Source organism: Phaethon aethereus (assembly GCF_964289735.1).
Source record: "Phaethon aethereus genome assembly, chromosome: 18".
Lineage (NCBI taxonomy): Eukaryota > Metazoa > Chordata > Aves > Phaethontiformes > Phaethontidae > Phaethon > Phaethon aethereus.
Window position 1 is genome coordinate 8,993,682 of NC_138594.1, and position 13,256 is coordinate 9,006,937.

Genomic DNA, 13,256 nt, shown 5'->3' on the forward strand with positions numbered 1-13,256 from the left:
CCCTAAGCTGTTACCAATTCAGGGTAGGTTTTATCATGTAGCTTGGCTGTTCAGAAACTCATTATACTCACTACAAGAAGGATGTTGAGGTGCTCGAGCATGTCCAGAGAAGGACAAAGCTGGTGAGGGGGCTGGAGCACAAGTCTGATGAGGAGCGGCTGAGGGAACTGGGGGTGTTCAGTCTGGAGGAGGCTGAGGGGGGACCTTATCGCTCTCTACAACTACCTGAAAGGGGGTTGTGGCGACGTGGGTGTTGGCCTCTTCTCCCAACTAACTAGTGATAGGACGAGAGGAAATGGCCTCGAGTTGCGCCAGGGGAGGTTTAGATTGGATATTAGGAAAAATTTCTTCACCGAGAGGGTGGTCAAACATTGGAACAGGCTGCCCAAGGAGGTGGTGGAGTCACCATCACTGGAAGTGTTCAAAAAACGTGTGGACGTGGCACTTCGGGACATGGTTTAGTGGGCATGGTGGTGTTGGGTTAATGGTTGGGCTTGATGACCTCGAAGGTCCTTTCCAACCTTAAGGATTCTGTGACTAGACGGCTTCACCAGAAACTGTAGCATACCAGAAAATACTGATACGACATCTTGGCTGTAACCTACTGCTAACAGGCAGGAAGACGACATGCCTGGTTTTCAACTAGATGAAGGCTAGAATTGCTAAGTACAACAGCAACTTCTGCCAGATATTTTGAAATCTAACTTTTTGGCCAGAGCAAACAGGATTTGTACAAGGATTATGAGATAAACTACATATTTGTGCTGAGTAACAGAATGTGGCTTCATTCTCTAGACAAATAAGCATATATTTACATAACGCTGTACATGAGACCCTTGGCTTAAAAGCATGTAACTTCAGTTAGCTTTTCTACATGTAAACGAAGGTGATTCTGTTTTTATCAGCAAAACAGAGCTGTATGTTGGTTATTTATAAAATATACACAAAAGATCTTTAAGTACAGAGGTCTTTCCAGAACCGAAGAGTCCCATACACTACCTTGAGCATTTGTATCCACAGCTCACTCAGACACACTGGTGATAAGAGACTGAGGACAAAGTCAAACATACTTCAAATGTTTGGAGTTAAACAAGGGATTGAGGAGAAGCACAAGCTGCATTTATAAAAGGGCAAATGCTATCTTAAAAACCAAACAAACACATTTTTAAGTCCCTTTCAAAAGTGCCAGACAGCAAATTAAACATCCCAATTACAGAAAAAGGGACTGCTTTCATTATTTTGTGTGTATCGTACATTCAAATCTTACTATGAAAATAAGGACAGACTAGGATTTTTAGTAGGGTTGTCAGCATTATTAGTGCCTCTTTCAAAACAGCAGACTTCTCAAAGAATCAGTTCATAGATATGAAGTTTCTGGACTAAGTCATTCCAGCTCTTCTAGCTAATACCTACATGACAGTCTTATGAAGCCTTCCACTTCCAACATGAATAAATCTTTTGTGTATTTCCAGTATACAATTTGCACAGTACAGTACTGGTAAATCTGCCTTGCATGGCTAACTAGTATTCACTTTACCATAGTCATCCTTTGAGTGGGACAGAGGAAAAACATCTAAAGACATGTAACTCACTTTAGTGAAAAGAAATCTTATGAAGCATCTGGAGTTCCTGAAGATTCAGAACTAGGACCAGTCATCACCAGCCATCTAATTAACATTACATTCTCTGGACTGTTACAGCTGAAGCTTATATAACAAAACCAGAGAGGTTGTAAATATGAATACACTCGGGCAAAGGTATGTATTTAGCCATCAAACCCACAAAAATTTACTGAAACATCTGGTTTAAAAAAAAAAAAAAGTACTTACTGCATGTGTGTAACAGTTAGCAGCATGTTCATAGCAAGTGGGTTTGTAGCGGCTGTTTGCTGGAGCTGGGTGGTTCATGAACCTGTTGAGTGATTAAGAGGTATTTTTAGGAAAGTTAATAAACCATCTCTTTGGAGTGTTTTGAAAGAATATCTCCAACCTAGTAGTGTCAAAAATTATAAGTACACATATAATGTATAAGATGCGTTAAAAGTAACTGGTATTTAAATTGTAGGTTCTCCCAGGTAAGTTCTCTTAACAGAAACATATGTTAAAATAAATTTCTGTGACTGCCTGTCACAGTGGATGGTTATCTTTGATCAAGACTTTGCATACAGAAGTCAAACCCCCTCTTTTCTGACAGCTTGGCTGGATGAAGAATGAACTATTTCCTATTTAAATTACATAATATGGACACAGATTGCCCTTGAAATATGGACTTCATCATAGCTGCCAAGGGTTACTCTTCTTTTAAGAAGTTCTTGAAGCTACAGCAGTATTCCAGTTCTATAACACCATAGAATAAACCAAACTTGAACACTGACTTTTCAATTCCTATAGCAAGCAGTATTTGTGTTTGGAGTGTTAGACAGCTCGGATTTTTCTTCGAGGCTAACACTATCTTCTGGCTGTAACTAAGACCCAAGCTACACAGGGATGAAAGGAGACCCTAATGGTTAACTCTGAGGAGGAAAAATTTCAAGAGGCTTACCACAGACATTCCACCTTGTTCTCTAAGAATTTTCAAACATTACCTAACAACCAAACAATCACATCAAACACAGCCTATGCGAGTCAAACCAAGTATGATGAAACCTGAGGAAGTTTTGGAAGAACTTGCCAATATAGATGTCACATTTAGCTATTCTAAAAAAAACAAACACTTGAGTTGTTTCTATGAAACTACACAATTTAAATCTGTGTATAAAAACCTCTAAGAGACAGCACACAATTATATGCAACCAGTCAAATCAAAGCTACAAACTACTCCAGCTACAGTACTGTGTACATTACCCCAGCACAGCCTACTATCATACAAGACTGATTCTCTTCCACTAATAAATTCCAGTTTACTCCAGACTATTATAAAACTATGCATTGACAATTAGTCAGGTATCCAACAAGCCAGGAACAGTTTCACAACAAATACAGAACATGTCTGTACGTTCAGAACTGAGAGCAGCTTTGTTAGCTAGATTTATATAAAGAGCTTGTTTGAAAAACTTTGGTCCTCCCTCACGTCCCTCTTGGTTTAAGTCAAAACCAGTCCTATTTTTATGACATCCATAAAATATTGGCCAATCTCAAACCAAGGAAAAACAAACAACCAAAAAACCCCAACCAGAATCTTAAAGCTTAAGTAAGCAGTTCCAGATTTCTGGGATATAAGACACCTTCTTTACAAATCACTTACTAAATCACTCAAGAAAACCATTTTTTTCTAAACTGATCTATGAAACTTTAACAGCATTGATAAAATAACAGAGTCATGATCCCTCTCCAAATTGTGGCAATTTCAAAAAAGTTTCAACTACAAAGCATAAGAAAAAATGTGAATTTCATTCACAGACACCAAGTACAACGGGTTATTAGCAAATTACTAATTCCACGGGAGTTAATATATTGTTAAAAAAATGGCAGTTCTTTTGTCAGTAACAAATGACTCCTTGCTCTCATCTCCAAGAGGATAATGACACTGTAGTCATATACACAGGCTCGCAGAACATGTGGAAAATTCTTTTGTTGCCCGGTGTGTCCAAGTTTTCAACAGCTGCCGAAGCTCATCTCGGCATCCTCCAAAGATGGAACGTTCAGTTTACTCAGTTCTGCTTCCAAGTTAGGAAAACATTTAAAAATAAAAGCATCCGTTGGCTCAGTTGAGTGACCAGGATCAGACTGCCCTTGCCCAACTCCATAAATTTCAAGTCATGGGAAACCTTTCACTGATTGCATCTAGAATATTATTATATTTCTCCAAAGGCCATGGTGGTACCTTGGAAGTCTCACAAGACGTAGAAAATAAAGAAAAAAGAAAACCAAACCAAAAACATACCCCAACAACTAAAGAAGCCAAAGGAATAAGTTTACCCTCAATATTAGCTTTGTAATTTCTGTTGTTCCAAATTTCTATGTAAGATACTATCACCATCTAAAAATCTATAAATAATTGAAGGTAGCCTGCTAATGGGACCTTCTATTATCCATTAGAGGATAACTTTTAATTCCCTCCCCACCCCTCTTTTAATTTGTATTTATTTAGTAGAAAAGATACTGGATCTTTCTAAAGCAGTCACAACAGGGCCTGGGGTAACATTAGATTTCAGACAGAATTATGAACAAACACTTCAGAAAAGTCCATTTATTATTAGGACCTCTTATTCTCCCTAATTTAAAGACAGTGTTATGAGCAGTAAAACAGAACACAAAGGTGTTAACAAAGCTACCCTTTCTCTGTTATCTACCCAAAGCGCTGGGTTTTTCCCCGCCTTGTTTGTGCCAGCACAGGAATGATGCAAATATTCTTTTATCTGTGTGGTAACTTCAGGCTGGGAAAACAGACAAGCATCAGGTTTCAGAAAACTTCATACTTAAAAAAAAAAGTTTGAAAGGTTTTGTAAGTAAATACTTCAATTCTGATCACTGAACTTAAAACAAGAACAAAAGGGGTTAGTAACACGGCTGTGCACACAAAGCTTTACGGGACTCCCACAACAGCTGGAACTTGCCTTTCTCCCCCCAGAGTTCCAGCAGAACACCACCAGTAGCAATACTTCACCATCCCCTTCACCTACGCGTTTATACTAATAACACCACCACCACTAGTGTGTTTTGGCAGTAGAGGAGGAGTTAGACTTCACCTCTACTGCTTTACCTTCCTCAGAGGAAAGGATCTCGAAACACGCCCGTATCTGACTTTGCAGCACGCTCAACACGGCTGCACCGCTCCTTCCTGCAAGGCATCGATGGCAACAGGCTGCAAGACCCAGGCAGCAAACGCTGGCGCGTATTTGCTCAGGTCACTACTCACAGACAACGTTTTCAGTAAAGCAAAGCTTCAGTTATTTCCCTATGCCTTTGTACAATACTATTTATAAACGTTAGCGGGAACCACTTGAGGTGAAGGACCATTTAAAAAGTGGTTGAATAGGGCAGTAGTTCAAGCCAACGCTTCTGCTGAGTTTGTTTCATTTCCAGTTTGAGGGTTCGTGTTTAATGCCTTACGAAACAGACCTGAAGTTTGAAAATAGCCGCTTTGGGATGCTACACAGAAGTGCCCATCAAAACAGGCACGTACTGTTAAAAAAGTCAGTCATATACTCCTGTAGTTATAGATATGTATAACATTGCAATATAAAGGCAGAAGAAATTGGTTTATTCACAGTCTAGAGGTAAAAACTGTTCTGTCCTTTCTCAAAGATAAATAAATAAACCCCACACCACCACCAATGGATGCTTTTTGTTTTCTGCCACATGAATAGGGCAACACAAGGACATTGTTTTTCCTCTTATCTACAGGTCAAGTCTTCCCCTTCTGAAAAAGATAATTGCGAGGAATATAATCTCACCTTCCTAAAAGTGGAAACTTGATATACAGCATGCAGGTGCTGTTTAGTCCTTAATACAGGCTCTCTATAATGCAACCATTAAGGTTATTACCTAATGCACAACAGTCTAATAAGGTCCCACTGAACTGGACTACAATTTACAGGAAACATCTTTAAGTGAAGCCTTTTGATTCTCTACCAAATCTCTAATGTATTCTTTAACAGGAACTCTAGAAAAACTGGAGGCATTTAATAGCGGATATGCAGCATTATCTCACATGAACATGTAACTACTTCTCCATTTAAGATACTGACAATCCAAGGCCTCTAATATAAAATATTAACTCCTTCAATAGCAGAATTTGAAATTTCTGAAATTAAGACTAATAACTACTTGCAGCCAGCCATGAGAGCAGAATGCTTTTGCCCTGAATTGAGTTATAAGTTCATTTTCACAATTTAAATGCATTCTTAAAGCTCGAGAACTGCTTGAGGCCAAGGGAGTCCAAACTTCGTAATTTCACAGCACACAAACAACTTTCCTCGATGAGCACATTCCCATTATACATGGAAAGGGGGTATCGAGAAAGACGTATGACAATTTAAAACAAGAGAAGAAACTCATAGCCTTCCCTTGACACTACTTGAACTTTGATCTTGAAAGACTTGAAATATTTAAAATGTTAAACATATAGATTGACACATTCTTTGTGAGAGACCCCTGGTCTCAAATTCCTGTTTATGTCCAAGGAGTAAATGCCATATGTTTCACAGTGATTCCAGAATTAAGATATCATAGTGTTTGGGAGAGCAAGGAGGAAGAAAATCTGAGGGTTCTTAATGCTTTGTCTTTGCTTGCAAACCCACCTTAGAAAAATAAATGGTAAAACCCCACACCTATTGCACGTTTGTATGGCATTTGTCTGGTATCACAGCAAGCTCATACCCATAACTGCAGAAGAGAAAAGCACCTTTCAAATCTTGCCTTATTCTCGATTCCCATCTGCTGAATGAATTATTCTTTAAAGCATGAAATAAAATGTCAGTAAAAACAGCAGACACTGATAATAGCCTCAAAGATCTGGATTTTTTAGTCTTTTCAGGAAGTACATTTCCTTTGTCCAGCTCAAAAGGCCTCATACTTCCTTTTTACCAACTTAAAAGCACATTACCCACTTTTTGTATCTTTTTTGTCTTGTGCTTTCCAGCAGCAGGAGAGGCCTTTTAGACCTAATAAGCCACAAACAACCACATATGAGAAACTGCAACAAGGTGAGGATAACTCCACAGAAATAGCAGTAGCATATTTTAAATGGGGTTACATATTTAGATAGAAGCAATTTTGGTCTACACTCTTGGTTTTTGAGAGAGGAAAAAAAAATCACAAGCATGTTAAAATAGATCAGCACTGCATTTTCATTATGACCATTTAGGTAAGATTTTGAAGGGAAATAAACAGGTTTATTAAAAGCTTGATTTCTTTGACCGAACTGGCAGGTATTTCCTCTTCACGAATTCAGTTGACTCAATTCAAAATAGAGACATATTCCTCTGGACTAGGCACTTTCTTTCCTAGATTGGAAAATGCCTAGTTGTGGTTTGTAACTGTCCACATAATCTTTACTATCACTGAACCACTGAACCACAGAAATAATTCAGATCAGTGAAATCACATGCTGTGTAAAGGTTCATGTACTTACAGCACGATACTGAAGATAAAATGAAATCTGCAATACTCTGGGAACCCATTAGTAATCGTGGTATCGTACATGGATTATGGCATGCACAAAAGCGCCTGTGCATCCCACTGACCTCCCAAAAGACTCCTCAACCTTCCGGCAAGCCTGAAGTAAAAATCCCAAGCAAAGAGCGCACAGAAGTCCCGTCAGGTGCTGCAGCACATCAGCGCATCAGCCAAGGTAACAGCTTGGGTGTGGGCTAGTACAGAAACGGGAGTTGACCACACTCATATTTTTATCTCTTTCAGTTCTCCTTCAATTTTATTCCCCTTTTAATGCTTAGCTTGGTTTTTTGAGCAAGTCGGTGAAGGGAGAGCAGGGCAGCCCTACAGCTGTGTCCCTGCTGAGGGAAACCACCGCAGAAACTGGTCTATCTGGGAGACAGACTGTCACTCGGCTTCCACCGGCCTTGCATCTGGACGTTGAGCAATTAATTAAGCACCTGAAGCCCACAGTCACACACGTCTACCCAAGAACCTCGACCGCTACCCAGCCGACCCCCCGTGAACACGGGCGGCCCCGAGACACCCGCAGGAGCGCCGGCGCGCAGCTGAGGGGCGCGGACGGGCGCGCAGGGGCGGCCGCGGAGGGCAGCGCGCCCCCGGGGCCACGGGGCCGGCACCGCGGAGGCACGGCCCGGGCTGTGACCCGCGGCCGGATGCGTGAACCTTCACCCATTTAAAAGAGGGGAAGAAAGGGGAAAAAAAAAAAAAAAAAAAAAAAAGACGACGCGCAGGGCCCCATCTCACACGCCGGCGGGACGGCTCTGCTCTCCCCGCCCGGCAGCGGCGATGCCGCGGGCCCTCGGCCCCGGGGATGGCGACCGGCGCCTCGGCAGCGGGGCCACGCGGGGTCGGGCGAGATAGGGCGACAGGGACGAGACAATCTCGGGTACCCCCACCCCAGTCCCCACACCACCCCGGGCTCCGCCGCGGATGCCCGGTGTCCCCGGCCCCAGCGTGGCCGCCCGGCCGTGAGGGGAGCGCGGCGGCGGCCGGGGGTCCCACCCGTCAGGGCGGCCGGGGGCAGCGCGGCCCCGCCGCGAAGGAAGGGGGGGGAGGTGTCCCCGCCGGCGGAGGGGGCGACCTCACCTCCTGAACCTCTCCTGGAGCCGCCGCATGGGTCCAGGCCGCCCACCCCGGCCGGGCGGCGGGCGGGGGGTCGGGACGGGAGGCTGCGGGCGGCTCCTGAGGCAGCGAGGGCCGGAGTCCGGGCCCTCATTGGCGTGCGAGCCGCCTCGGCGCGCAGCGACGGCCGGCGCCGTCCGTCGGTGAGGCGCGGGAGCCGGGCGGGCGGCTGCAGGCGGCCGCTTTAACCGGCCTCTCGCCTCCTCTCAGCCCGCCCGGCCCGCGCTTCCCTCCGCCCCGGCCCGCCCACAGCGGCCCGGCTCGCAGCGGCCCGCCCCCGCGGCGGCCATGGCGGGAGCGCGTTGGGCGGATGGCGGCGGCGGGGAGGTCGCCTGGCGCGGTGGAGCCCCCGGCTGCTGGCGGAGGCCGACCCGCCGCCGTGGCCACCTCTCCCCGGGAGATGGGGGCTCGGGGCGGAGGCGCCGGGCGTGGAGCGGGAGCCGCGGCCCGGCCGCGGGGTCGCGCCGAGGGTGGCCCAGGCCGAGACGGGTTTCCAGGCTCGGCCCGGAAAACAGCAGCAGCAATGGCGGGGGCTGCAGCTCGTCCCCCGCAGCCCTGGGAGGGACGGCCGCGATTTAACATCGCCGAGTGACAGGAGACGGTGGTTGAATTGCCATTGTCTCAACACATGCACCCAAATAAGCAGATGGATGTGGCAGCAGCGATTTCAACATGCCTAATCTTTAAAGTCTAGAAGCTGGAAGAGCCCTTCCCCAAGGGCCGTGGCATAGGCTGACCGAGGCCCCGGCCCGGGGGTGCCCTTGGCCGCCTGCTCGCGGGCAGGGGCACTGCCCGGCGCTCCTCCGGCAAAGCCCTGGCCCTGCTGTCACATAGAGCCACGCGTGGGGTAATTTACTCTGCTCTAAATCAAGGTTACAGTGGCTAAACTGCTGGTGATAATCGGGGTAGCAATCACGCCAGTTCCCCCAGCTGTAAACCATAATCTTATCTACTCAAACCAAACTTCTCCAAGCAAGGGTTACTTTACGCGAGTGAAGAGATTGTCAAGCATGTTTCCGTAAGATGAATGGGTGTTGCCTTGTATAGTACAAACCATGGCATGAATTAGGAGAATATAAATTCGATTCAAGCTTCTGTCTTCTAATCCAAGATCTTGTTTACAATGGGGTTTTGAACAGTTCCAGCCCTCAACAAAAGCAGTTAGCACAGGCACACCAAAGCAAACGACTGGTTTAGACAAATAAACTATATCCGTCATAGGCATCGTTTAAGGCAGGACTGAGACAGATCTGCTGACTGCTGCTGCCATGGTTGGTAAGTCACCTTCCCAGCCGAACATGCCACCTCTGCCAGGTAGCCACCTCCACCACAGGCAGCAGAAGGAAGTCTGAGCATCATGTCTTGGCTGGTCGTCAGGCTAAATCTGACTTTTCATGGCCCTCAGTTCCTTTTACTAAATCTTCCTCCATGCCAGGAGTGAGCAAACGATGAGGCAGTAACAGCTTTGTAAGCTGCCACAACAAGACTTGCTTGCCCCTCAGTTTCTCTAGTTTCAGGATGGATTAAAGCTCTTCTGGCACAAATTGCAGATTTTGGTCTCCGACAGGGGCTTGCTGCAAGCATGGCTGGGGCTGCGCCAGAAGACCACTGCAGACAGTCGGTTGCTCAGCTTCGCTCAAAGGGGAGGGTAGAGCTTGTTGCTGGACAGGACAGCGCCTGAAATGCAGAGCCAAGCTAGTTCCCTGAGAAACACTTCCATTAATCTTGGTGAGGTATCGCTGTTAATAAATTGGTACAATCTGTCACCTGCTTTAATAGTGTCACTGCTGGTAAAGTTTCATGTTGCTTATGTTATCTGTTAATCCAAAAGGAGCAAAGTTTGAGGACTCCACTGAAAAACCCACACAGGCATGGCTGCATTTGAACATCTGAACCTTCAGAAGTATCCTAATAGTGTGGCTTTATTTTGAAGTAGAACTTGTGGCGGTGCAGCTAACTTCCTTTGCAATACCACATCCCCATCCTTGCATTCCTCTATGACTGCCCCAATAATTAGCTCTTTCAGGCTGTAAAAATGTTGAGGAACATGTGACATCATGGACACCAGGACTGGAAGGCTGGCTTCTTTGTGCCTCTGGTAAAAAGCTGGACTGACTCCTGTAAAATGAATTTGCCAAGACCTTCAAAGGTGCCCGCAGAGACATTGCATTTTGTCTCCATCTTCTCTCACTCCCTCTGCACCTTTTTGTCTGTTTTTCTGTCTCTTCCCAAACCACTCTCCATTTACTTCCCTGCTGCCTTTGACATTTGATCTAGACTCTACCCAAAGATGTGTCACAGAGAGTTTTTCTCCTCAGAGTTTCCAAAGCCTCTTTTTCCACCTTTGTTCTGTGATCACAGCTCTCACAAATTGTAAGATCTCTAAAACAACAATTGGCATAGCTTCCTGTTGCTGGAACATCAAAGATTTACAGATTTAAGATACAGTTAACAAAAAAATCACTGTTTCAAACTTGTTTATTTTGGATGAAAACGAGAACATTCAAATCATGAAGCTTCACTGGGAGCAACCAGATTAAGATGACCACGAACCATGATGACAGCAGTGATGAGACTGGAAGATTTTGAACAGAATGTCTGTGTCTCTTAAGGATACCACTAAATTACTCAGCATAGATATTGTTAAAGCGGTCCTGACCAATAACATGTTTTTAGTACCACTGTCTCTTGTTGAACTCATCTCTGTAATTGCTTTTTATGATCTAATGAATCAGGATGCCTTAAAAAAAATCACAGCGAAGAAACCCCTTACTATGGGCCAACTCACTATTAAATCTAAATCCTAAAAATTGCCACTAAGCATACAAAATTAAGGAAGCAGAATCCTTATTAGTTTCATTACTCTTATTTACAAAGTATGAAAGAAAAACACTCCCTTCAAATACCCAATATCCATTTGATTAAAAAATGCTCTCAAGACTAGAAATATATCATAGTGGGTTCATCCAGAAATGCACTTTAATAGGTGAGTCAGGGTTACAAGAAGATGGGAGAACTTTCCCTACTGAATGCACCCCTGCTGTGGAGCACTACCACCTAGTGCATTTGGAAGAAGGAGCAATAGATTGAAAATGAACAACCAAGGGCTTGTTTATAAGAAATTTAACCTATTATTTTTTCACTGGGCAAAGAGAATTTAATTCTGATCAGGACTGTGAGGTATCTGTAAAACGAATTGTCCAAAACGAGCTATGCAATCCCCATTTGATACCTAATAGACGCCTATTTGACATCTAATAGAAGGTGTTTGCATAGCAAATCTGTTACTAATTGCAATTCTTGACAGTCTCAGCAGGGAAGTCAATGAGTACGTGAGCTATGTGGTTTGCCCTTATTATTTCTAGGTCAAATTTTACTCCTGCTGGTCCTTCACTATCTACTTGTCTAGGGATGGAGGAACTTGTACTCCTGGACTATTGATGAGCATTAAATTGACACACATGGACATATGTAATTTCTGAATCAGACATCAAATGCTTTTATAGGATTATGCAAACAGGGACACAAAAGTGGGATCTGTAGTTCTCACTGCATTGCAAAATTGTCTTGGGTTGCACAAATCTATCAAACGAATAGACAGGACTTGCTGAAAGCTTCCTTTTCCCCACCCAAGATGAAATTTTAAGTGCCATATGAGATGTCCGTGGTGAATGAAACTCTATCAGGAGGTTATATTAATAAAACTAAACATCTCACACAAAAGCTGAGTTTCTTCTAGCCGTTTAGCACAGACAAGTTCTTGCTATAAGCCTGCACAATAACTAGTCTCCTGATTTGTTAAACAGATAACAGAGAAGCAAACATTCATAAGCAGCTCCACAGCTGCCAAAACGGATGTATCGGTGACAAGACGTTGCTAATGTGCCCAAGTACTTACTTTTCGGAGTTGCCAGTGGTGACGGGCTGACTGCGGAGGCAGCAGGGCAGCACGCAATGGCTCAGGAAGCTCTTAGGAAATTTAATGCAGCAGGGAGACAAGCTGAGCCGCGCGGGGCCCTTAATGAGGCATGGGAAACAAGTTTGACAGGTGAAACTCCTCTCCACTCCCAGTCTACACGGGAGAATAAATCAAGCATTTCTGGTAAGTAAGGGTGGAGAAAGATACCCTTCTGTCTTATTTTGGCTTTGTAACAAACAGAATATGAGGATCTAGCCTCCCTTTCTTAGGGGTGTACGTGATAATGGAGGAAGGTGATGGTTTCACTATGGTTTGATTTAGAGGTAGAGCTCTTTCCCTTCCTTATAGAGGTCAAATTCTGAAGAAGGCATAGTTGTAACTGAGTGACTGCTTCATACCTCTGTGTGTGGCTATGGTAGAAATACATTCTAAAAAAGATCATCTTGCTTGGTAAAATATAACTTACTGATATGATTTTGGAAGGAAATTCTATGTTTTCTTCAAATTTCCTATAGGAAAATCAGTTTTTCAATAACGTGGACTGTAAGACCAGGACAGCAGTGTGTCTCAGGTGAGCCCAGGATGAACTGCTGCCTGCTCCGCTCAGGGCACAAGGTCGCGCTTTAGTGCGAGCTGTGGGGTGGTTGGGAGCACTCGGGGGAAAGGTGGAGGCTGTGCTCCCCTTCGCGTGTCCTCAGACACATCTCTGCAGTGCAGCCAAGCGGGCAAATCAACCCAGAGCCCCGCAGAGGAGGGCTTGGGCTCTCAGCACATCTGAGGACACGGCAGCAGAACTGCCCTGTAAAATGGCATGCTGTGGGTCTGAACCAGGACGAGGGTCCTGCAGGCAGCATGAATGTAGCTCTATTTTTTTTTTTTGTTGCTGCAAACTGACCCAGATTTCTACTTTATCTAACAGTCTTTTTTGAGCATCGTGTGAAGGAGAAGCATCTTTTACTGAAATGCGTGTCAATGGTCTTGTGAAATGAGTGCCTCTCCCTCCCTCAGCCTTCCCCCAGTCTAATTAATAAGGCCATCCCACTGAAGGCAGGCTTATAAATAGCTTTCCAAATACCAATGGAATTCGTTCTGGCCTG

The 13,256-nt window shown here is 44.5% G+C and overlaps 1 protein-coding gene across 2 annotated transcripts in view; it reads right to left on the bottom strand.

The window, feature by feature from the left end:
• Nucleotides 1-13,256, bottom strand: part of MMD (monocyte to macrophage differentiation associated) — a gene marked incomplete at both ends in the record, with an annotated part of 42,772 nt that overhangs the window by 9,194 nt on the left and 20,322 nt on the right. The window contains 2 exons of one of the 2 annotated variants that reach the window (XM_082008014.1): nucleotides 1,830-1,911; nucleotides 8,205-8,708. In XM_082008014.1, the coding sequence (XP_081864140.1) occupies nucleotides 1,830-1,911; nucleotides 8,205-8,233 (111 nt within the window). Of the gene's footprint in view, nucleotides 1-1,829; nucleotides 1,912-8,204; nucleotides 8,709-13,256 lie in introns of those variants that run through there. The other variant, XM_082008013.1, reaches the window with a different exon arrangement.